Below are 25,416 nucleotides of genomic sequence, written 5' to 3'. Positions count from 1 at the left end.
TGGATCTTAATATTTGTACTTGCTTAAAGTTTAATAGCAGTTTTTAATCATTTAAAGGGATAGATTAAGCTCAATCCTCCGCAATTTAGCAATGTTATAACTTCTTGACATTTTTAGATCTCGTTTACTGAGTTGGGCTTTATTTTCTTCATTTCTGTTTGTGCTGGCTTATATGATTTCTCTGAAAAGTTAAACTAGCTTTGAAAAATTGAAAATAGGCTCAGTTGGAGCCATGGACCCCTCTGGTTTTCAAGTACTGCCAGTATTATTTTCCCACTAACTCAGTCGTGCCTACAAACAGTTCTTGCTTTTATGGCTGTGGGTGGTCAATTCGCATTAAATTCTAGACTACCTGTGATTAGAGACCAGTCAAATGGATGGAGCTACAGGGTTTTGCTTGGAGAAGCCATCCAGAAGCTGTTAGGACAACAACAGGTACAGAAACAAATGTTAACCAGGCTCTTTCTATCATATGTGGTGGACGTGTGCAGAAGCTAAAACCTATTGGAACGTAATCAAATCATGGATAGAAAAGATGATACAACAACATATAGCATTAAGACCAGAAATATTCCTGTTGGGTATTTTACCAGAGAAATATAGCAAAGAGAACACATATTTGATTATTCATATAACCACTGCAGCTAGGATTGTGTTTGCACAAAACTGGAAGGCACTGAAAGCTCCTCCAGAAGAAGAGGTGATCAGGAAAATAATGGAATGTGCGGAAATGAATAGATTAACAGTGTTAATTAAAGATAAGACAAGAGTCAGAGTATGATGAAATTTGGGGAAAATTTTATGAGTGGGTGAAGAAAGAGAATATGCTTAAAAGATAGCTAACACCAATTTAGATGGAAGAAAAGAAGGATATTTTCCTACCTAATACAGACATTGAAAATCCAAGGAGAGGAGCTGCTCGGACATCACCCCTGAACTGTATCGGAAGAGGGATGGGAGGGAAGAAAGGAGAGGAGAGAGGGAAGAGAGTAGAGGAGGGGGAAGGAAGTAGGAAGGTTGGAGGGAAAGAGGAGGAGAAACGGGGAGAAACGGGAGGGGAATGGTGAGGGAAAGAGGAGAGGAGAGGAAGAAGAGGGAAGTAGGAAAGAAAGGAGAAAGGGAGAAAGAAAGTAGAGAAGGGGGAAGAGAGAGAAGGAGGGTGGATACAGTGCAAGGGGAAATGGACGAGCAGCACCCAAACTTACGTGTATGTATTTATGTATGGTGATATATTTGTTGACTTGTTTGAGGAAGAAATGGGAAAATAAAATTGAATATAAAAGAAAAGAAAAGGAAAAAAAAGAAACAAATGTTAACCCAGGGGGATGGGAAAGCTTTATCGCAGAAGGTGACGCAGAGTAACTCCCCTTTGATTCTCTGGAGTATATAGGAAAGGAAGGAAAAATAACAAACGTAGAAGCTTCTGTTACTGAAGTCCAGGGTTTTGCAAACTTGGCCGCTGGAAGATGCATGGATGCCAACTCCCAGAATTCCCCAGACAGTAAAGTTTGACAAACATTGCTCTCGCAACATTGATAAGGGGTCTGGAGGCTAAACCATATGATGAGCGATTGAGAGAAATAGGTGTGTCTAGTCCAGGGGTAGGCAACCTCGGCTCTTTTATGACTCATGGACCAGAATTCCTGAGTCAGCCATGCTGAGGGGAAAGGGTTAGGGTTAGGCCAACCTTGGCATCTCTATGATTCGTGGACTTCATCTCCCAGAATTCCTGAGCCAGCATGGCTCAGCTTGGAAACCTCTCTCTTTCCCCTCAGCATAGCTGACTCAGGGATTCTGGGAGTTGAGGTCCATGAGTCATAAAAGAGCCGAGGTTGCCTACCCCTGGTCTAGTCTAAAAAAGAGAAGGACTAGGGGTGACATGATAGCTTTCTTCCAATATTTGACGGGCTGTCACAGAGAAGAGGGGAGCAGCAGAGGGCAGGATGGGTGGAAGAACATAAGGAGAGATCCAGCCTGGGGAGTGAAGGAGGAATTTCCTGACAGTGAGAGCCATTAGTCAGAGGAATGGAAGTTGTGGATGCGCCATCACTGGAACTTTTCAAGAAGAGATCAGGTAGCCAGTTATCCCGAGCAGCAGCCTAGATTAGAAAATCTCTTAAGATCCCTTCCAACCCTATTATTGTATGTTCTATATACAGTAGTCCTCAACTTACAACCACAACTGAGTCCACAATTTATGCTGCTAAGTGAGAAATTTGTTAAGTGAGTTCCCCCCATTTTATGACTTTTCTTCCACATTTGTTAATTGAGCCCCTGCAGTTGTTAAGTTAGTGACACGGCTGTTAAGTAAATCTGGCTTCCCCGCTGACTTTGCATGTCAGGAGGTCACAAAAAGGGACCACGTGACCCCTTATGACACTGTGACTGTCATAAATACGAGTCGGTTGCTAAGTGTCTCCTTTTTTATCACATGGCCATGAGGAGGCGGCAGCGGTCATAAGTGTGCAAAATGGTCGTAAGTCACTTTTTTCCAGTGCTATTCTAGCTTTGAACGGTCACTGAACGAACGGTCGTAAGTCAAGGACTACCGTACCTGCACTGTACATTTATGCTCATTCTTGTTCTCAACCCGCTCCATCAGACGTGGGCCTCTTTCTCACTTTCCCTGATGGGGACGAGGCAATGGGGCTGGTCTCTCTGTGCAGCAAATGACTCCGTATAACAGGAGTTCATTTAGTGACCATTAGAGAGGCACTGGAAAAAAGCGACTGATCAGCATTTTCAGACTTATGACCATTGCAGCATCCCCATGATCACGTGATCAAAATTCAGACACTTGGCAACTGATTCATATTTATGATGGTTGCTGTGTCCTGTGGCGGTGAGCTTTTGTGGACCTTCTGACCAGCAAAGTCAAGGGGTGAGGGCCAGATTCACTTAAGAACCGTGCTATTAATTGAACAACTGCAGTGATTCACTTAACAACCGTGGCCAGACAGGTCGTAAAAAGGGGCAAAACTCACTTAAGAAATGTCTCACTCAGCGACAGAAAATCTGAGCTGAATTGTGGTCGTAATTCAAGGGCTACCTGTATCCACACTAGAAAGATAAGTCTGTTGGGCTATGTTAGGACCTCACCTCCTTCCAATAAAGCAGTCCTGGGCAATAAATAAGTTTCCAGAATCGTTTTGGAGTCACTTTCCTGATCTGCTCCCCTTCATGGGCTGAGAGCAGCCAGGGTGTCCCTAGGGTTGATCAAAAAAAGTCAACAGGTGGATCTTCAATCACAACATCCTGGCCACCCTCTTGCCTTTTATTGACCGTACCCTGCAAACACCTGTGCACAGGTATCTGGCATACGTCTTCTTCCCATCAATCCAGGGCACAAAGCAAAGCAGAAAAAGCAAAAGGGGGCATGGAGAGTAAGGAAGACAACTTTGAGGGCATCCAGAATGTCCAGACGATGTTTGGAAGCGGCCCAGGCAGACCCCTCCCTAATTCACTCGAATATAAGACGGGGGAGAGGAGGTGCAACACAACCAGACGAGGAGGATTCTGATTTTTAAAAAAAATTACAAATTTTACTATTTAAAACTTTGGACAAGGTGTTAACGGTCTGACATTCCTTCTTGTCTTACATCATTTTTGTGTTTTATATACATTTTATATACATATCATTTATATACAATTATGCAATATTCAATCTTATCGACCACCTTATTCTAGTAATATGTGAAATCAGCATCTTGTATATCTCTATTGAGACCTTCCTTTCTGTTCCCACCATAGGTAAAACTTATTCCAAATTTTGTAATAATCTGACTGATCTTTATTTTTTATTTCCAAAGTTAACCTGTCTATTTCTGCGCACACCCATATTTTATTTATCACTTCACTCTCGTCAGATATTTCACTATTTTTCCATTTCTGGGCGAATGTCATTCTCGCTGCTGTGATGATGATGTGTATCATTATAGATAACTCATCTTTGGTATGTTTCTCTGTTGTTATGCCAAGCAGGAAAAATTCTGCTCTATAATCTACTCTCCGTCCTGATATTTCTTCTAACCATATCCATATCCTTTTCCAAAACTTTTGCATGTTATTACAGGACCACCAAACATGAAAATAAGTGCCTAATTCTTCGGAACATTTCCAACAACTAGGGGATATTGTTTTGTACATTTTGGCTAATTGTGCTGGAGGGAGATGCCACCGGTAAAACCTCTTCTATAAATTTTCTTTGTAAGCTGAGGCCAGCGCTATCTTTTTATTTCTATCCCAAAGAGTTTGCCATATATCAAGATCGATACCATGTTCCAAATTTTTAGCCCATATCAGCATTGGTTCTTTGACTTGTTCCTCAATCATTTTATACCCCAATATCAGTCTGTACAGGATTCTGTTTTTACAGCCAGTTTCAACAAAAGTAGTTTCAGCCTTCTCATGGAGTTGTTTTTTCTGGTCTGGTCTCTACTTGGTGTGGCTGGCAAGGAGCCATCCGATGTTCAGATGTAGGGGCGAACGTCTATTTTGTCCAATTTTTGGCTCTCCTTCCTACCTTCCCTCCCTCCCTCCCTCCCTCCTCCTCCTCCTCGCTCGCTCGCTCACTCTGTCTCTCTTGATCCCTCCTCACACAGCCAAGAGAGACAGAGGGCTCTTGCCAGAGATCGGAAGGGATCTCTTGAAAAAGGGCTCCTGAAATTAGGCCAAGGGCCTCCCGCAGCTATAGGGTGGCCACTTGCCCACCCCTCTTGCTAGGAAAGATTCCCTTGGAAACTGGATTTTCGCAGTGCGAGAGAAAAGCCGCCTCTGATCTGACATATGTGCGGAGCAAATCTTCTGAGTTACGACCAGAAGTAACTGGCATAGCAGGAAGTCTTCTGCTCCTCTGCGCTCTCTCTCTCTCTCTCTCTCTCTCTCTCTCTCCCTCTCCCTCTCCCTCTCCCTCTCCCTTGATGGGAATCGGAATGATTTCCAGTAGTTGTAAATATACTGCTCAAAAAAATAAAGGGAACACTTAAACAACACAATGTACTGTATTTAATAGTAGGATGTCTTATCTTGTGTTCCCTTTATTTTTTTGAGCAGTATATTAACCTCCAAGAAATGCAGAGAACTGGGGCGGGGGCAGGAGGGGGACACCCTGCAGGTGGTCCTCAACTTAGGACCACAACGGAGCCCAAATTTTCCATTGCTAGCCAGACACTTGCAAAGTGGGTTTTGCCCCATTTCACGACCTTTCCTGCCCTCGTTGTTAAGTGAGTCACTGCAGTTGTTAAGTTAGCAGCACGGTTGTTAAGTGAATCTGGCTCCCCCATTGACTTTGCTTGTCAAGAGGTCCCACAAGGGGATCAGGTGACCCTGGGACATGGCGACCGTCATAAATGTGAACCAGTTGGTCAAGGATTTTAATTCTAATCACATGACCATGGGGATGCTGGAAGGGTCATAATTGTGAAAAGTGGTCATAAGTCATTTTTCTCAATGCCCTTGTAACCAGTTGCCAAGAATCCGAATTTTGATCACATGACCATGGGGATGCTGCGATGGTGGTAACTGTGAAAAACCGTCATAAGTCACATTTTTCAGTGCCGCTGCAAATGAGTGGTTGTAAGTCAAGGGCTGCCTGAACCGCACTGCTATTTTTGGAGAATTTGGGAGAAGGAATTGAAGCGTTAAGTTGGGTTAAGTTTTGGATACCATTTTTGCACAACTAAATCCAAGCAAAGTGAAAGGTGTTCAGGTCCTCGACTTACAAAAATTCATTTAGTGGCCATTCAAAGTTACAAGGGCACTAAAAAAAGTGACTTTTGGATGAACATTGCAGCATCTCCATGGTCTCATATTTACGACGGTTGCATCTTCCCGGGGTGGTGTGATTCCCCTTTTGCGACCTTCTGACAAGCAGAGTCAAGCGGGAAATGAGATTCACTTAACAACCGGGTTACTAGTTTCACCACTGCAGTGATTCACTTAACAGCTGTGGCAAGAAAGCTCACAAAATGGGGGCAAAACTCACTTCATAAATTTCTCACTTAGCAACATAAAGTTTGGGCTCAATTGTGGTCGTAAGTCGAGGACTGCTTGCATTTTGCTTCTCCCTTTCCGAGTCGGCAGTTGAGTTGCCTAATGGAAGCAGGCCTGACTGTGGGGGTCCTCTGGGGAGGCACAGATTGAAGACTGGAGTCTGCGGTGATTCTTGCTCAACGGGAGTAAATAACGATCTTGAGGTGTCAAATTAGAACATTGGATGTTATGCATTACAGTACATTGATTAGGATGAGCTTCCTTGTCAAAAGGTGACTTTGCAAGTTTTAAGATTGCCGGACAAGCTTCGGGAAGATGTTACAAGAGGCAGGGAAAAGCTGAAGGAAAAGGATGATGAACATCTTCTAAGCCAGGGGTCTTCAAACTTGGCCCTTTTATAGACTTGTGGACTTCAACTCCCAGAATTCCTCAGCCAGCGTGTCTGGCTGAGGAATTCTGGGAGTTGAAGTCCACAAGTCATAAAAGGGCCAAGTTTGAAGACCCCTGTAATCTAAGCAGTGCTGGATTTCCGTTGAAGCCCACATGGCCAGGTGCACCAAAGGAACATGGGAGGAAGCTGCAAACATTCAAACTAGGCCCTGTAGCAATATTGACTTCAGAGTTTTCAGACTTGATGTTACAGGGTTTTCTGCTTTTTTTTAGAAGTGCCTGATGCGGTCTAACCAGCTTTAAAATGATTTGTAAAAGATTGATTTAAAAAAAAAAAAGCTTTGAAACGTCGTCAGTCTGTGACTTGGTTGATTGGCAGTCTAACTTTATTTATTTACTTACTTATTTGTGAAAATTTATAGGGCCACCCACTCACTCTTAGTGACTCAGAGTGGCTTTAAAAGCAATAAAAACCCAATAAACAACCAGTAAAAACCATCTCCCCACCCCTGGTGACAACAGTCAGATAAGCTATGTGATGGTCTCCATCCCACTCTGAGTTCCCCAGGCCTGTTGGCAGAGGCAGGTCTTCAGATCCTTTGGGAAAGAGGGTCAAAGTGGGGGTGGGGGGGCAATCTAAACTCTGCAGGGATGAAGTTCCAAAGGGAGGGAGCCACCACAGAAAAGACTCTTCTTCTGGTTGCTGCCAGATACACCTCCTTGGGAGAGGGACTTGCAACATTCCCTACCTCCCCGCTCTGGTGGGTCAGGTAGAAGATGTAACAGGAATGGTCCTTCAGATAACCTGACCTAGATAATGGTGTGTTTAACTGTGGTTTATTGAATAAGCACACGAAAATGAGCTACTCAAAGGCCATCATCCTGAGGTCCGCACCAGGCTTGAGGCACTTAAGTTTAGCATGAGCAAAGCTTAAAACACAGGTTTTTATCCCTAAATGCTCCAGAGAGGGAAGAGATATCCAAATGTTTAGCCCCACCCACTTGAAAAGAGGATGGGATGCTAGAGGACTGCATTATCTCCAAGGCTATGACCTTATATCTTGGCACTCACAACAGCTGGGGCCATTAGCATATAAGCCAAAACCCGCCCATCAACCACATTAGGACTCACCAAGATGTAAGAAATGTGCTGGAGGAAGTACACCAGGTGTGCTTAGGTGGTGATGCAGCTGGTGAGTAACACAAGGCCTTGCTAAAAATAGCAGCCCACATCAGGGTAAAAGTCACGGATGGTCCACTAATTTCCAAAGGAAGAGCAAATTGTAATCGTGCCCCGACGGGCTCATTTTTTACATCCAAGGGTGTGCCATTTAAAACACACACACACACACACACACACACACACACACACACACACACACACACACGCACGCACACACACCGAAGAGCAATCAGTTAAGTAAAGCTGCAGTTGGAGCTTGGCATGAGATAATGGAGCTTCAGCTGAAAGAAATCTCGGAAAGAAATGGGTCCCGCTTATTTAATCAGCTAATCACTGCTTTCCCTTGCTCTCCCAGGCTGATGCTGCAACCAGCTTCCTCCGAGCAGCGCGATCAGGGAATCTGGACAAAGCTCTGGACCATCTTAGGAACGGTGTGGATATTAATACCTGCAACCAGGTAGGTCTTCGGTTCACTTGCACTGGTCTTGTCTGGGCCGCCTAGTGGAGATCTGCATTTGGTCTTTCATGGAACTCAAAATTGGCTTGGTCTCTTCTAGCATTTCGTGAGCCAGGAGGCTGATAGCAATGGCAATAGCCCTTAGATTTAGACTTCACAGTGCTTTACAGCCCCTCTCTAAGCGGTTTTACAGAGTCAGCCTGTTGCCCCCAACAATCCGGGTCCTCATTTTACTGACCTCAGAAGGATGGAAGGCTGAGTCAACCTTAAGCTGGTCAGGATTGAATACCTGGCTGTGGGCAGAGTTAAGCTGCAATAGCATTAGCACTTACATACCGCTCCATAGTGCTCTACAGCCCTCTTTAAGCGGTTGACAGAGTCAGCCTGTTGCCCCCAACAATCTGGGTCCTCATTTTACCGACCTCAGAAGGATGGAAGGCTGAGCCAACCTCGAGCCAATCAGAATCGAGCTCCAGGCTGTGGGCAGAGTTTCCTTGCAATGCTGTATTCTAACCAGTATGCCACCATGACTCTATACCGCTTCACAGTGCTTTACAGCCCTCTCTAAGCGGTTTTACAGAGTCAGCCTGTTGCCCCCTCATTTTACCAACCTTGGAAGGATGGAAGGCTGAGTCAACCTTGAGCTGGTCAGGATCGAATACCTGGCTGTGGGCAGAGTTAGCCTGCAATAGCATTAGCACTTACATACCGCTCCATAGTGCTCTACAGCCCTCTTTAAGCGGTTTACAGAGTCAGCATGTTGCCCCCAAACAATCTGGGTCCTCATTTGCCGACCTCGGAAGGACAGAAGGCTGAATCAACCTCGAGCCCTGTCGGGATCAAACTTCAGGCTGTGGGCTGAGTTAGCCTGCAATGCTGCATTCCAACCACTGCGCCACCAGGGCTCAGTGGAGGGCAGGAATATAGAACAATATATTTGTATATTCTCACTCTCATTGGTAAAAGCTATGGCTTCCTAGTATTTTAACTCGTGGAACATTTCGTCCCATAAATTTTATTTTTCCCCACTGGGTACCAGATGGAATTTTGTTTCTCAGAAACATGTGAAGCTGCAATCGGGGGGGGGGGGGGGCTTATTCCTTATTCTGTGCAGTGGACACACCTTGGTCGTCTTGTGGAAGTTCAGAGATGGGGACAGCACGTTGTCTGCTGCAAGCTGAGAATATATGTTTTGTAGATGGGTCCCACATTGAAATTATTTTAATCAGGAATCAAGGAGGGTGTGTGGTATGGCCAGCAAAGCCTATACAGGTAGTCCTCGACTTACAGCAGTTCATTTAGACACTGTTCAAAGTTACAACGGCACTGAAAAAAGTGACTTAAAGACCGTGTTTCACACTTACGACCTTTGCAGCATCTCCGTTGTGACGGAATCAAAAGTTGGATGCTTGGCAACTGGCATGTCTTTACCACGGCTGCAGTTTCCCAGGATCACGTGATCCCCTTTGGTGACCTTCTGATAAGCAAAGTCACTGGGGGAGCCGGATTCACTTAACAGCCCTGTTTCTGGCTTAACAACCGCATGAATCGCTTAACAACTATGGCGAGAAGTGCAGCAGAATTCACTTAATAACTGTCTTGCTTAGCAATGGAAATTTTGGCTTCGGTTGTGGTTGTAAGTTGAGGACTCCCTATATCCCAGCTTCTATTGATCCACAGTTAATTTGTACAGAGTCCAGAGTCCAACCTCTTTATTTCCCTACAGAATGCACACAGTTTTTCTACTGTGAGGACTTAAAGCCAAGATACCTTAGATCTGCCTGCACCAGCCAGGTGTATTGAACCTCCAGTCCAATTGAAAAGAAGGGCCCTTATTTCTAGTTTTGAGAAACTACTTGCTTCCTTCTTCTAGAAGGGACTGTAAAACAAATCTGCAAGAGAGTGGTGTGCCTACATACTAAGAGGAACTATTGCCTCCATTCCCAGGTTACCAGCCATTGCTTATTTTTTAATATGATGGAAGGAGAAAGGCACTGAACGCAGAGTGAGGAGGCCGATTAATTATCAATTTAATTATCCCATTTATTTCTGTTTTGAATTTGTCCATTTAAGGATCTGGTTCGCTTCTAGCTATCAGTGCCTTTCCCTGGCCCTGCCTAGAGTTCCCCCCCCCCTGAGTTCTGTCTACGTTGATGTCAAATCGTTTCAAGACAATGGCTAGTGCTTCTATTCATCTCCTTTTCTTGGACATCGTTCTAATATCCAGATAAACTACAGCTTAGCACCTCACAGTCTGAAAGGAGTCTTCCAAAATTTCCATTTTTCTATTCTGTTATGGTTTTACTCGGTGCTTTTTTTGTAAAAGAACTCACACATGTCACACAACCCGCCTTGCCTACCCTACAAGGTTCCTTCCAAAAAAGGTGCCCGAACTCCGTTCTGAGCGTTCTATGACAAAAAAAGCCCTGGTTTTTACTACAGTTTCATATATGAAAGTCTCCATAAAGTATTGGCTGATTCTGTGCCATCCAGATGTTCTCAACTCCTGGTGACCGCCATTTTCTCCATGATGAACTACGCGCAACCTGGCCTTCCAGTGGTGCATCTATCAGCACTGCAACTGAGTCCATGTTGCTTGTCTCCCTCTTCTATTCTCCCCTTCTACCTTTCCCTGCGTTAGAGTCTTCTCTAGAGAGCCAGGTCTTTGCCTAATGTGTCCGGAGTAGAGCTGTGTCCCTTAGGTGAGAAATCTGGATCGTTTCATCAATAATCCACCAGTTTCTTTCCTTACCTGTCCAAGGTCTTCTCGGGAGTCTTACAGAATAATAGTTGGAAGGGAGCTTGGAGGTCTTCTAGCCCAACTCCCTGCTCAGGCAAGAGACTCTATACAATTTCAGACCAGTCTCTTCTTAAAAGCCTCCAGAGATGGAGCACTCACAACCTCTGAAGGCAAGCCCTTCCACTGGTTAATTGTTCCCACAGTTGGGAAGTTCCTCCTTAGTTCTAGGTTGCTTCTTTCCTTGTTTACTTTCCATCCATTGCTTCTTGTCCCACCTCCAGGTGCTTTGGAAACTAGGCTGAGCCCCTCTTCTCTGTGGCAGCCCCTCAAATATTGGGACACTGCTATCACCAAAGTTCAAAGACCTCAATACTCTTCCAGTCCTGCTCCTTCAGTGTTAATTTCCATTGTCTCCATGAAAATTAAGGCCTCCTGTTTAGCTTTACATGGCCCTCATTCATTAAGATGTGTGTGTGTTGGCACCTTCTGTTCAAAGGGGACCTTTCCCTGCTCGTCTTGAGCTGATCCTGCATTTTGGCAGCATCGTTGCCAAGTTGTTACACAGCTTTCGTTTTTTTCTCCCTTAGCACATGCTAAATAGAGCTTCGACAGCCTTCCAAAGTTTAAGGCCTCTCCATGTCTAAAATTGGGTCTGTGTGGCCCTCGGGTTATAGCCCCTCACTGGGCTTGTGTTGAACATGGATAATAAAAAGATAAAGATGCCGTCAAGTTGATTAGCAGCAACACAGTTGTGACTTGCCAGTGCTTTTTCCCCCAAGATGGATTGTCGTGGAATTTCCTGGAAGTCTCCCATCTCAAATGCCTAACCAGATCCAATTCTACTCAGCTGACCTCAGTATAAACAATAGCATTTCCCAGGGGCAGAAAGATTTCTGCCAGAAAAGCGACTATTTTAGTGATTGATTAAGGTGCCACCAAGCTGGTGACAACTCCTAGTGACCACACTGATAGATTTATCTCCATGAGATTTGTCCCTAACTTAATTATTGTGAGTGGCTGGGCCTAAATGTTGGACTTTTAAAAAATGTTTTAGATGGGCCTTCTCTCTCTCTATCCCTCCAAAATTAGAAAAGATCAGCTGGATCAAGCCAGTTTTGTTCTGCCTAAAGAATGTTAACTTCTTTCCATTATCCTTCTCCAGCAGCTGAAATTTTAAAATATCCTGCTTGTAATTTAGGAGGTAATATCCATCACGATTTGTGGCTGTTGATAGATCTTCCGTGAATTTGTTCAGTCCTCTTTCTAAATTGGTGACCTTCCCACCTAAATTGGTGACCTTCCCACCAAATCTGCCTGCATTACATTTCAGGGCATTTCTTTTTTCCCATACTATACATGACTTCATCCATTCCCCCAAAAGCTGCAGAGTAACAGAATGACAGAGTTGGAAGGGACCTTGGAGGTCTTCTAGCCCAACCCCTTGTTCAGGCAGGAAACCTTTACCATTTCAGACAAATTTTGCCCAATCTCTTCTTAAAAACTTCCAGTGTTGGAGCACTCACAACTTCTGAAGGCAAGTTGTTTCACTGATTAATTGTTCTAACTCGGACATGTCAAACACAAGGCCCGGGGCCCAGATCTGGCCCGCGAAGTGGTTTCATGCGGCCCGCGAAGCCATCCTGGAAACAGTGAGGGAACGACCCGGACTGCCTTGGCCCTGGCCCAGAGACCCTCCTCCTGCCAGAGACCCTCAGATCTGTCCCACTCCTGCCCAGGCCCCCATAGGCACCCTTGATGCGAACGATGTAGAACTGGCCACACCCACCCAGCAGGCCATACGCACTCTAGCCATGCCCACCCAGTAGGCCACGCCCACCCTGGCCATACCCACCTGGCCCCTTGAGGGCAACCACAATGCTGATGCAGCCCTCAATGAAATTGAGTTTGACACCCCTGTTCTAACTGTCTGGAAATTTCTCCTTAATTCCAGGTTGCTTCTCTCCTTGATTACTTTTCATCTATTGCTTCTTGTCCTGCCTTCTGGTGCTTTGGAGAATAGGTTGACCCCTCTTTGTGGCAGCCCCTCAAATATTGGAACAGTGCCATCATGCCACCCGTAGTCCTTCTTTTCATTAAACTAGACATTCCTGCAACCATTCTTCATATGTTTTAGCTGCAATCCTTAGCCCTTTTGCTGAATTCTTTCAAGCTCCCCGATCACCTTCTTTAGAAGGTGGCCTCCATGAATTGGTCTTGCTCCTTGGAAAGCCTTTAATCTGAGCTCCATCATCTCCACCTCAGTGGGAGTGGGACTTTTGTCATTCAACTGAGTGTTCCTGAAAAAAACAACTGCAGAGAAATGGAGAAATCAGAGCTCCACTTTGGAGAAGAACATAGAATAAGGACAGCCCGTGTCCTTGTTGGTCTCCTTTTGTATTCAGGGCTGGTGCTGCTCATAAGTGAGGCTGGAGGTGGGGAATGCCTTTGCCATCAGACAGTGACTCACCTTGCTCATCCCGATGCAGAGTATGCAACGTTGGAGTCACCAAGGAGTGGGTGGCCAGCCAAAGCAACTGCCTCTTGTTCCTTCCTGTTCACCCCATCGAGATTCATCCAGCCTACTTTCTGAGCTGAAAACAAGCAACTTGGGAGGAGAAGTAGCTGCAGCAGACAAGACAGGTGGATAAGAACAGCCCACCTGTTCATGTTTCTTTCCACAGGAGGCTTCCCAGACCACCTATGTCTTGGGGAGAATTGATCATACAAGAGTAGAATCAACGGGCTTGCTACATTTTGATCTGTTTTCAACCCTCATTGGACCAAAACGATCCTTCTGGTTACTCTGTGCCAGTGTTTCTCAACCTTGGCAGGTTTCAGATGTGTGGACTTTAATTTCTATGGCTGGAGAATTCTGGGAATTAATGTCCACACATCTGAAAGTTGTGATATATTGGGTAGCATCTAGCATATGTAACAGCAAAACAGAATAATAAAATATATTGTCTAAATTCCTAGGACATACCATGGCTTAATGCATGAACTATCATAATGAGTTTAGTCTGTTTTGCTGTAGTTCAAGGATCTCCAAACTGGGCAACTTTAAGACTTATGGACTTCAACTCAACAGAATTTCTCAGCCAGTCATGCTGGCTAGGGAATTCTGGGAGTTGAAGTCCACAAGTCTTAAAGTTGCCTAGTATGGAGATCCCTGCTCTAGTCCAGTGTGCTGTGATAATCCACTCTGAGTTAGAAAGGGCTGTTTGGACCATCAAATGCAATGCTTCCTCAGTTGTGGAATCTCAATATAACAAAAGTATGGAATAATATTTCCTGCAGGAGATGGAACAGCTGAAAGTCCAGCTGGAGTCTGATGTGTGAGCATTTAAGACTCATGTGTGAGTCTTAGTGGACTGTCAATTAAATATGAGCCAGTAGTGTGTGGCAGCAGCTGAAAAAACCAATGCAATCCTAAACTGCATTAACAGAAGGATTTAATCAAGATCAAGGGAGGTACTATTACCACTCTATAAAGCCTTAGTAAGACCACAGCTAGAATACTGCAGCCAGTTTTGGTCTCCACACTAAAGATGTTGAGACTCTACAAAAAGTGCAGAGAAGAGCAACAAAGATGAGACTGGACTGCCATCTGTCAGAAATGGTGTAGGCGGGTCTCCTGCTTGGGCAGGGGGTTGGACTAGATGACCTACAAGGTCCCTTCCAACTCTCTTATTCTAATTCTAATTCATTTCATAGTAAAATGAATTTAGGGTGTTACAGCTCAACCTGCCATCTCTCAGTAGGCTTCAGGAGATTCTCCAGGGATGATTCTTCTCAGCAGAATAGACTTCTCTTGTTTGATCTGTTTTGGCCACTCTTAAAAAGGTGCAGAGTTGCACTGTATTCAGTCACTTTTTAATCTAATTTTGTCAGCCTAATCTGGGGATTTTGCAAATGTGGCAGGTGAGGGACAAGCTACCTCCACTTGCAGCTTGGCCTGAGTCTTTGCTTACCTAATGTAACGCATAGTATCCATTACCATTCTCTGGCTGCATGCACAAACCTGGATCCTGAATTAAGCCATGTTCTGGATTTACACAATACACTGAACCATATACTAACCAAAGAAGTTGGGCTCCTGTATTATAGTAAGCAACAAAAAACAAGCGGAAGTTCTTTCTGACCCAGTTTAGAATGTTGCACAAATGCAAATGCTGGATCTTTAATTGACCCAAACAAACCTGTTGTGTGAATGGCAGCATTACTTAAGATCCCATTCCCCAAATCCTTGGAGACGCACTGTGCTGACTGTGGGAGAGAGACAAGCAAGCATTTCCCACCTCTGGTGTGTAATTAATCTTCTCAATCTGCAGATGGCAAATTATGCCGTTGACCTTTACTTGAGGACCTTGGTCTGTCCTGGTTATTGCAGTGCCTACTTTGAGCTGTTCCTGACTGCCTTGCTTTCAGAGAGCAGAATATGCTTCTCAGCAATAAAATGATTGTGCCAAGAAGATTTGAGGAAAGGCCCAAGACCACAAATCTTTCTATGGAGATAACTGGCCAATGACCAGATAGACCCGTGGTTGCAAACCTATGGCACGCTTGCCACTGGTGGCACGCAGAACCCTCTCTGTGGGCACACGAGCCGTCGCCCGAGTCCTAAGCCTTCAGCTGGGTTTTATAAAACCTTTTCGCTTTAGGCCTCTGCTGCCGTGTGCAAAAAAAAAAAGGTTAATCAATTTCAACTTCTTGCTGGAAAAAAAAATCTGGCAAAGTTGGAATTGATTGATTGAACTTTTTAGTCTCCCCCAGTCTGCCGTTACCACTGCAGCCACGCCCACCCAATTGGCCACATCCACCCAATTGGCCACACCCACCCGGTGTCCAACGAGACATAAGTGGGTTTTGGGTTGCAGTTTGGGCACTCGGTCTCTAAAAGGTTCACCATCACTGAGATAAACAATCCAAACAGCATCCCTACATATTACACCTTGAGCAGAGGCTCAGAGCTTCTCTGTGTATCTTGGACATCTCCTGCACAGGAGATGCAGAATAGATAAAAGGCAAGGAAGGATGTCTACACGCTGAAGCAGGACGTAAGGATGTTTTATGACATGGACTGACGTATTAAAAGGATCTGGAGGCTAAAGCATACATTGAACGATTGAGAGAACTAGCTATGTCTACTCTAGTGAAGAGAAGAACTAGGGCTGACATGATATCAGCCTTCCAATACTTGAGAGGTGGTCACAGAGAAGAGAGGGTTAACTTATTCTCCAAAGCGCCTGAAGACAGAACAAGAAGCAACGGATGGAAACTAGTCAAGGAGAGAAGCAACCTAGAACTAAGGAGAAATCTGACAGTGAGAACAATCAATCAGTGGAACAACCTGCCTCCAGAAGCTGTGAATGCTTCAAACACTGGAAATTTTTAAGAAGAGATTGGACAACTGTTTGTCAGGAATGGTATAGTCCCAAACCCATGTTTGAGGAGGGGTTTGGACTAAAAGGCTTCCAAGTCCCTTCCAGTCCTATTATTCTATGTTCCTTGATTTATCTTTAGGGATCTGACGTGGCAGAAGGCCCATATCTGATGGTCTATCTGTAGTTGTCAACTTTGTGAGATAATCTAGATAAAAAGCATGCCCAGAAGTAGTAACGGTAACTTACTTGTAAGGTTATGTTAACAGAAACTTGCAAATCTGAAAATGCATCTCTTCCCCCCAACCCCCCCGCTTACCTGTACAGCCCAAGAAATTAGGGATTCTCCCTTCTGAGACATTTGCCATGCCCTCATTCCGTCTGAAGGCTCAGCTGGCTCTTACCTGCACTGTTCCTTCTGGCTCCCAAGGTCATTGCCACAGACCATTTCAGTGGGATTGCTTTGCCTTCCCCAAGATGCTCTTGATCACATTCCAGAAACCGTCAGACTCCAGCTGTCTGCTCCAACCTACTTTACACAAGCTTCCCATGTTATGATGTGCTCATCGCATCAGCGTTTTGCATCAGGGAAATTTCAGACCTGTTGTCCGCAGGGGGAGTCGACAAAGTCACGATGGCAGTACCAAAAGGCTGGCATTTCCATGACCATATTATGGCTGCCATCTTGTCTTTTTTTTTTGGACAGACATTGCACGTACTTACCCAGGAGTGCCACAGCAGCAGGTATCTAGGTTACTCTGCCTGGAATTCAAGCGGTAATAAACCACCCCCAAGGCTTCTGACCAGTAGTATCTGTCTCCCATGAGTTTTTCCACTTTCCTTTGAGGTCCATCAGTGGCCATTGCCTCCGATGGCCTCCAGTTCTCAGGTTAGCAGTGTGGATCCTTTCTGAATCCACCGCATTTAAATTCAGCGTAAAATAACTTTGAAAGGAGAAATTCCTTGCTTTTCTTGGGTCACCCGAACGTTTGCTTTCTCTTACCCAACCTTGGCCTAAGCCAGGGGACCCCCAGAATTCCTGAGCCAGCCGTGCCACCATAGTTGCCCAACCCCTGCTCTAAGCAGACCTTCTCAATTTTGTGGCGTTCTCTCTTAGAGGAACTGATCTAACCTCCCGATTGTTTTGAGGCATGAACATACTGTGCGATTGTGGTTTGGGCCTGTTTGTCTTCAGAGGGTGTGGTGTGGAAAGAGCCTCTCTCTCTCTCTCTCTCTCTCTCCAGTCTGCATGCAAGCTTTGGGCTGGAGGCAGCTGCCATTTATGCATAATTGGAAAAGCGTCTCATTAAAGTAAAGCAGAAGCAGAGAGCCTTGCTTTCAAATGGGTCCAGCAAGCCAGCGAGTGAGTGAGGGGGGAGGGAGGGGAGGCCTTGTGGGAATGGCTCTTGCAATACCTCCTGGATGGATTTCCTTCTCTCTAGCAAGGATTAGAGATGAACTGTCATTCAAAGCAGTCATGACCTCTCGTTACACATTGGAATAGGGAGGGGGGGAGAAAGAGGGTGAGGTGTTGGCAGCGCTGCCATCCTATCTGCTGTAAGCTGTCTGAATGGAGAAAAGCAAAAAGCAGAAACTCAGGAGGAATAATGGCTGCGGACATTTTGCTTTGGAAAAAGGGTTTCCAGTGATTTGTGCAAAGATGTAAACATCTGTGGTTGTTGAGAAGAGGAGAAAAGACACTGGCTCTAGGCCAATAGTGGAAGTTTGGGTTTTGAAATACTTGCATTCCACCACCTTTTTCACTTTCTAATTTCTCAGAAGCAACCCAAAGCCAATTTTTAACTTGATGCATCGACGCAGGCCTTAGAGGCAAAAAACACCAAGCTTGCTCCGAGTCTCCTCCAGCTGACCTGTCAAAGAATGTAACCTTCTCCCCCCATTCATTTGTGTGTTGTCCATTCATTTCTTAATTTCACGTTGTCTGCATTTCTGTGTTGAGTTCTGGGACAGAAAAAAAAAATCAAAGCAGTTGCTGCGGAGGGAAGATGCTGCTAAGCCACCATTGCTCTGCGGGATTGAAAATTCACGTGCTATTAAGTTGCAAACTGTAATCGTGGCTGGATCTCTTGAGAGGCATAAGAAGCTGGGAGGTGGATTGGAAAGAGAGGTCCTGCCAACAACCAATCAGTTTTCCAGAGGTCTAAGCATCTCAAAGGGGTAATCATTGTGGCTTGAGATGCCCCACAGCTAACCTGGAAGTAAATCAGCTCAGCTGATTAGTATGGAGAGTGTCGTGGGATCAACCAGCATGGAAATAGTAGGAAGACTACGTAGAAACATAATGTATTCAGTGCGGTATAGGATTGACAGCTCACCAGTCCTGGGAAATTCTCAGGCGTGTTTCGTGAAGACCTAGTGCCTTTTCAGGGTCAGTTCTTCCCATCGTTGTCCCATAGTTCGATTGCACCTTTGTCTTGTCTACCCTGGGGCATGTCACACTTGTGGTCAAGGTCCAACCTCATGTGTCCTGTATGCAATGAAAGTGGGATGCATGTGGTCAGACCTAGACCACAAGGCCAGTGGCCTCCACCCTACCATCTGACCATCATTGCCATCTGCACCGATCTTGATTCCATCCTCATCACTGCCAGAGAAACCAGCATCGGCCATCACTCATCTGTCTTTAGATGTTCGACAGATACGGAAAAATGAAAACACGGATTGCCAAAGGACGTTTCTGCATGACAAAATGGAAACGGGAATCTCTGCGTGTGTATTTGTAAAAGCGAGGGTGGCAGACTGGCTGGCATCACCCAGCACATTAGACTCAAGTGCAGTGAGTCCCTTGATTTCTACAAGACTTGTATGTAACAGTAAGCCAGATTAGCAAAACACAGTTGCGTTCATTGAACATGTTGTGCTCAGCAAAGTAAATCATGGTTTTTAACTTGTTTGTTTCATGCTAAGATAACAGCGTAACAGGTAACGTGTCTAGTTATGTATTGAATTACCCAGTCTCACTTTACTCTAGATCAGGAGAGTCCAACCTTGGTAACTTTAAGACTTGTGGACTTCAACTTCCAGAATTCCCCAGCCATCTGTGTGTGTGTGTGTGTGTGTGTGTGTGTGTGTGTGTGTGTGTGAGAGAGAGAGAGAGAGAGAGAGAGAATCTGTTTTCCAAAGCACTAGAAGGCAAGACAAAAAACAATGGATGGAAACTAATCAAGGAGAGAAGCAACTTAGAACTAAGGAGGAACTTCCTAATAGTGAGGACAACTAACCAGTGGAATAGTTTGCCTCCAGAAGTTGTGGGTGCTCCATCTCAACTCTGTTATTTTGTTAACTGTAAGACCTATAGACTTCAGTTCCCAGAATTCCCTAGTCAGCCAAGCTGACTGTGGAATTCTGGGGGTTGAAATCCACAAGTCTTAATGTTGCCAGGGTTGGACATCCCTGATCTAGATTAATGTGTTGTGTGAGACTAACCAGTTTGGGCACTTCTCTCTGTCTCCATGTACTGCTCTTATCCATGACATTCGATTCTGTCTATTTTTGCTATTCTGTTTTCTACTCAGCTATTCAATCTTCTCTGCCATTTTCTTTCCCAATCGTCCTTCACTAATCCCTTCCTCTTAAGAGCAGGGGTCTTCAAACTTGGCCCTTTTATGACTTGTGGACTACAACTCCCAGAATTCCTCAGCCAGCGTGAGGGAACTATGTCCTTTTTATGACTTGTGGACTTCAACTCCCAGAATTCCTCAGCCAGCGTGAGGGAACTATGTCCCTTTTATGACTTGTGGACTACAACTTGCAGAATTCCTCAGCCAGGCACGTGAATTCTGGCAGGTGAAGTCCACAAGTCATAAAAGGGCCACGTTTGAAGACCCCTGCACTTAAGAGTCCCTCAGACAACTGATTTCCCAAGTGACCTGCTGCTTCCCTGTCTGGATCCCAGCTTCTTTTTGATAATTGTCCATGGAGAAGTTAAATGGGTGCTTTGGTTGCAATCCTGCAAAAGTGATTATTAAGTTAAATTCTTTATTGGGGGAAACAGGGAAAGACATGTTTGAAATCATGTTAATATTATATGAATATTTATTAAGTGTAAGATAAATGAAATCTGAATATGTTTCAGTCTAGCCATACTGCTGGTTTTTAGTCTTTCCAGCCCAAATTATGTAACAGGGATTGGGATTGTTCGTGTATCTGCCTACTCACAAGCAAAAGTACTCTCTGAAAATATAACCAAATGGGATCAGATTCCGAGGAGGAGGAAAAGCTGATGGAAATTCTGGCCCCAACTCTGTTCATAAATCAAGGACTACCTGTATTATGATGTACAATTATGATAATTATGTTTTATAACCAGTGTTTGAGGCATCTTTTCTTGGAGCACCCATTGCTGGAGAACAAGAAAATGCTATTCCACCTGAGTTGTCCTTGAAGGCATCTCCTTAACATTTCTTGCTCACAGTGCGCGTAGAATACCATGAGGATACAATTCCAACAGAATCAAGATCTAAAATATACAGTTATGGGCCTCTGGTATTAGAATCAACTAGCACACTGGATTGAAAAAAAAATCTGCCCATCTTCGGAAATGGGGGAAGAGCAGAGCAGGATGAAAAATATCAACCTTTGAAGGTGGGGTACTATCAAGATGGATGTTGGGATAGAGCAAACTTGGCCACTTTAAGACTTGTGGACCCCTTGCTGGCTGGGGAATTCTGGGAGTTGAAGTCCGTAAGTCTTAAAGTGGCCAACTTTGGGGATCCTGGGGCTAGAGGATTGCCTTCCCCAAGGAGGTGCTGTCTAGATATCTGTCCCCACTCTTCCAGAAGACATCAGCTTGGGAGAACAATTACAGAAGAGAGTCAGACGTTACCAGAAGTAGGTTGGGTTGGCCTAAGTAATTTGAAAAGGATTAAGTTTTACAGTTGACAACTTCTTTGGCATGATGAGAAGCTAAAGTGTGCAGGGTTGGGTGGGTTAGGGTGATTCTGATTCTTCTCTGTGTAGGCCTGTGAATGTCTAGCGCATGTGTATGGTATGACCCAAAGCACGTAAAAATGGACCAGGGCTTCAGTCTCATGTGACCATCATCCGGACTTTTTGAGACACAGCCCCCTTTTGCAGGTACCACTGTTGAAAATGCAAAAATTTAATTCTTGCAAAATTTGCCACAGCTGGACATTCGTATGCATTGCAGGAATATAGTAGCAAATTTAAAGTCAAGTCTTTCTCTCCTTCCTGCTCCCTGGCTGCATTTGCTCAGAGAGCATAATTTGATTGAAGCGACCCAACGTCTTAGATTTGCCCAACAGACGGAACAAAATAATAAAATAACCTGGCTTGGCAAACATGCTACTTCTCCCAAACAGTAAATTTGAGTTAAAACACTGCCCCGATTTAGCATGTTGTGTGAACGTGGCCTTTCTCTCTTTCTCTTTCTTGTCTCACACACAGGCTGTGTTTGCACAACAGGTTTACCCAGACTTAGCAGCTGCATGCGTACAGTAAGCTAAGCTTAGTTTTAACCTTGGCTTTGTGTGTGTGTGTCAGTTTGTGTTGCAATACAACATAAGTGTTCTGTGCAAACCCAGCCTGTTTAGTTAGTTTATGGTTGAGTGTATTGCATGATATCAGAAACTAGTTTAATCCAATAACTTAAGTCCAGTGTGCTGTGTGAATGCAACCACTGTGTTTTTTTTTATTAGTTTTCCTCCACACACACCCCAACCCTTATCCTGCCCTGGCTGAATCTGTTGCATAGCACAGTGAGCTAACACAACAAACCTAGTTTAACACCCCTTCTTCTTTTTCCAGAATGGGTTGAATGCTTTACATCTGGCCTCTAAGGAGGGGCATGTAAAGATGGTGGCTGAGCTGTTACACAAGGAAATTGTGCTGGAAACAACAACCAAGGTAAGGGTTCCAGAGAAGTAGGGACAAAGATATGTTTGGCTTGATTCATTAAAATATTTCAATCCAATGAGTTTGCCCCAGACCAAGTTCCCAGAATTCTCCTCAGTGGTCCTGCCGGCAGGGGAATTCTGGGCAATAAAATCCACTCATTCGTCACTCTGGAAAGAAAACAGAAAGCCTTAATCTTTGAACATTTTCCAACAGATTTGCGTGACCTCCTCACCATGAAGGAAAGTAGTGATTTAATTATGATTATGGGTGGGCAAGAACTATTTATTTACTATACTCTCAGGGGCTACCACAAAGAAGAGGGAGTCAAGCTATTCTCCAAAGCACCTGAAAGCAGGACAAGAAGCAACGGATGGAAACTAGTCAAGGAGAGAAGCAACCTAGAACTAAGGAGAAACTTCCTGACAGTTAGAACAATTAATCGGTGGAACAACCTGCCTCCAGAGGTGGTGAATGCTCCAACACTGGAGGTTTTTAAGAAGAGACTGGACAGCCATTTGCCTGAAATGGTATAGGGTTTCCTGCCTGAGCAGGGGGTTGGACTAGATGACCTCCAAGGTCCCTTCCAACTTTATTATTATTATTATTATTATTATTATTATTATTATTATTATTATTATTATTATTACTACTACTACTACTACTACTATTGGCTTTTAATAAATACATTTTAGTCTGTTCTTCACACTACTTCTCAAAGTTTGCAGAACTGCAGTTACTGTGTGATACTGTGATATTGTTCACTGCCCAGACTCAATAGGATTCAGATGGGAGGTTGTAGAAAATGAATGAATGAATGAATCAGTCAATCAATCAAAATCAATCAATCAATCAGTCAATCAATCAATCATCTTGGAGAGTCCAAGCTGGCTATGGGTCTTACCCAGCAGCTTCCCTAAAAAATGTCCAAAACTCTTTGAAAGAAAGTGATGTCAATGAAACTACGATACGTTTGCTCAGAATTGTAGATATATTCAAGAGCTGGGTTCATTCAACATGGCAATCTAAGCCAAACACAATTGTAAGAATGAACTTTTCAATGCAAAATTACAGTTGCTGTTCTTGATTCATCAGATTCATTGCTCTTTTTTGCTTTTTTTTAAAGAGGTTCTCTTCCAAGGTTGGTTATAATTTTTATCTTCCATCTGGCTTTTTCAGAAAGGGAACACAGCTTTACACATTGCTGCTTTGGCAGGGCAAGATGATGTTGTACGAGAGCTGGTGAACTTTGGGGCAAATGTCAATGCACAATCACAGGTAAGAATCCCTGACAAGCAGATGCTGCCAGGTGAGCCTCCTAAGATGGGGGTCACCAACTGTGGTCCGTGGCCCACTACTGGGCTGTTGGCCCCTGGGCCATATGAGTGACTGGCCAGTGCATGCGCGTGTGTGCGTTTCCCCCCCCACTTGTGCTAGTGTTGCGGTGTGCTAGTGCTATCATTGCTGCAAGCACAACATCCCCACATGTGCTAGCGTGTGGGTGCTAGCATCGCCCGAGCATTGCACGAGTGCTCGTGGCCCTGTTTGTGTCTCGTGTGCAATCACGGCCCCATTGGTGCACGTGCGGCCCCATTCACGTGTGTGCTAGCATTGCCTGAGCATTGCACGGGTGCTTGTGGTCCTGTTTGTGTCGCGCACGCAATCAAGGCCCAGAAAGATTGGGGACCCCTGTCCTAAGAGATTGTTCAGAAAGTGGGGTGTCGTAGGACAAAGGGCAGTGAGAAGAACAGATGACCAGCCAGCATCTACCTTTGCAGACAGAGAAGGACAATCAAATTAAGCAGCGACTTGGGCGGGCTGTCTTCGCAAGAACACAAAAACCTTGAATTAGCTATCCTTACTACGCTGGCCAAACCCAGATCCCACGTCTGTAGTTCAGAGTGTCACTGCCGTTTTTTTTAGTTTTGCCAGCAGCTCATTTCTATCTGTACGTTTTCCCCTGCTCTCTGCACCTGTGTGACTATCTTATCATGTAACCATAGTGAATTTCACATGTCCAGCCATGTTATGGTTTCAAACTGTTTTGTGCGCATGCCTAGAAAAGGTTTCTCACAGTTACTCTTTACTTCTTACTTTCTATTCTGCCTGACGAGAGAATGTAGTCAGTTTAGGTCTTTTGTTTTCTCATTAAAAGTTTTACAGTAGAATATGCCTCGGATTTCTTTCTTTGATGTTCACCATGCGAATGAACCACGGTCCATCCTCCTCTGATAGGAAGTTTACTTCTTCCGTGACACAGAGTAATATGCAAACCAAGGAAATGAAGGTGTGGCGCAAACTATCTTTAAGCTAACTGCAGGTAGTCCTCGACTGGCGTCCATTTGTTTACCGACCGTCTGAAGTTGCACCAGCACTGAAAAAAGGATGACCAATCCTCGTAGTTAGGACGGTTGCAGCATCCCCAGGATCAGAATTTGGGCGCTGGGCAACTGGTAGGTGTTTATTGCAGCATCCCAGCATCCAGCCTTTGACCTTCCCAACCAGCTTCCGACAAGCCAAGTCGCTGGGGGAAGCTGGATTTGCGTAACGAACACATGATTCACTTAAGAACTGCAGGGATTTTTTTTTAACAAAAGAGGGCATAAAATGGGTCACGGCTCACTTAATAACTGCCTTGCTTAGCAATGGAAATTCTGGGCCCCCAGTTGTGGTCTTAATTTGAGGACCGACTATATAGTCACGTATGCCGAGCGCAGTTGGAAAGTCCCACGAATAGGCCCAGCTGGAGTCCACTCGGCTACTTTGGGCTTATAAGGTTTCAATAAGTGATGGGCTGCTTGGGAAATGGGATGGGGGATTTTAGCAGGAAGGAGTTAGCCAGGATCCCAAAATGGCTGGACTGCCAATTATGCAGAGGACTTGTACCCTTTTGCCATTGGGATCAGCTTTGAAGACTGAAATGATTTCCAGGAAGGCAGTCAATAAGATAAGCAGCAGCATGAAACAGATTAATAAACACAGGCAGTCCTCAACTTACGACCACATTTGAGCCCAAGGTTTTTGTTGTTAAGCAAGACGCTGGTTGAGTGAGTGTTGTCCCATTTTACGACCTTTCTTGCCACCCTTGTTAAGTGAATCACTGCCATGGATTAGTTAGTAACCTGGTTTGTTAAGTGAATCTGGCTTCCCCCGTTGACTTTGCTTGTCAGAAGGTCGCAAAAGGGGAACCCGTGATCCTGGGGACACAGCAACGGTCGTAAGTGTGAGTCGCCAAGCATCTGAATTTGGATCAAGTGAATGTGGGGAGGCTTCAAAGGTCGTAGATGTGAAAAACGATCACGAGTCACCTTTGTCAGTGCTGTTGTAAATTTGAACGGTCACTAAATGAACTGTTGTAAGTCGAGGACTATCTGTATAAGCTGCTCAACATGGTGAACTA

General features: G+C 44.7%; 1 protein-coding gene across 9 annotated transcripts in view; it reads left to right on the top strand.

Moving 5' to 3' along the window:
* The window catches only part of ANK1 (ankyrin 1), a 126,740-nt gene that overhangs the window by 22,024 nt on the left and 79,300 nt on the right, over nucleotides 1–25,416 (top strand). For 7 of the 9 annotated variants that reach the window (XM_083368327.1, XM_083368328.1, XM_083368331.1 and 4 more), the window contains exons 2-4: nucleotides 7,920–8,021; nucleotides 21,930–22,028; nucleotides 23,196–23,294. In XM_083368327.1, the coding sequence (XP_083224453.1) occupies nucleotides 7,920–8,021; nucleotides 21,930–22,028; nucleotides 23,196–23,294 (300 nt within the window). Of the gene's footprint in view, nucleotides 1–7,919; nucleotides 8,022–20,537; nucleotides 20,748–21,569; nucleotides 21,620–21,929; nucleotides 22,029–23,195; nucleotides 23,295–25,416 lie in introns of those variants that run through there. The other 2 variants (XM_083368332.1, XM_083368333.1) reach the window with 2 other exon arrangements.

Source organism: Vipera ursinii (genome assembly GCF_947247035.1).
Source record: "Vipera ursinii genome assembly, chromosome: 8".
In the NCBI taxonomy this organism is placed as follows: Eukaryota; Metazoa; Chordata; class Lepidosauria; order Squamata; family Viperidae; genus Vipera; species Vipera ursinii.
Note: the sequence above shows the minus strand (reverse complement) of the source record. Positions and strands in the feature narration are given on the sequence as shown.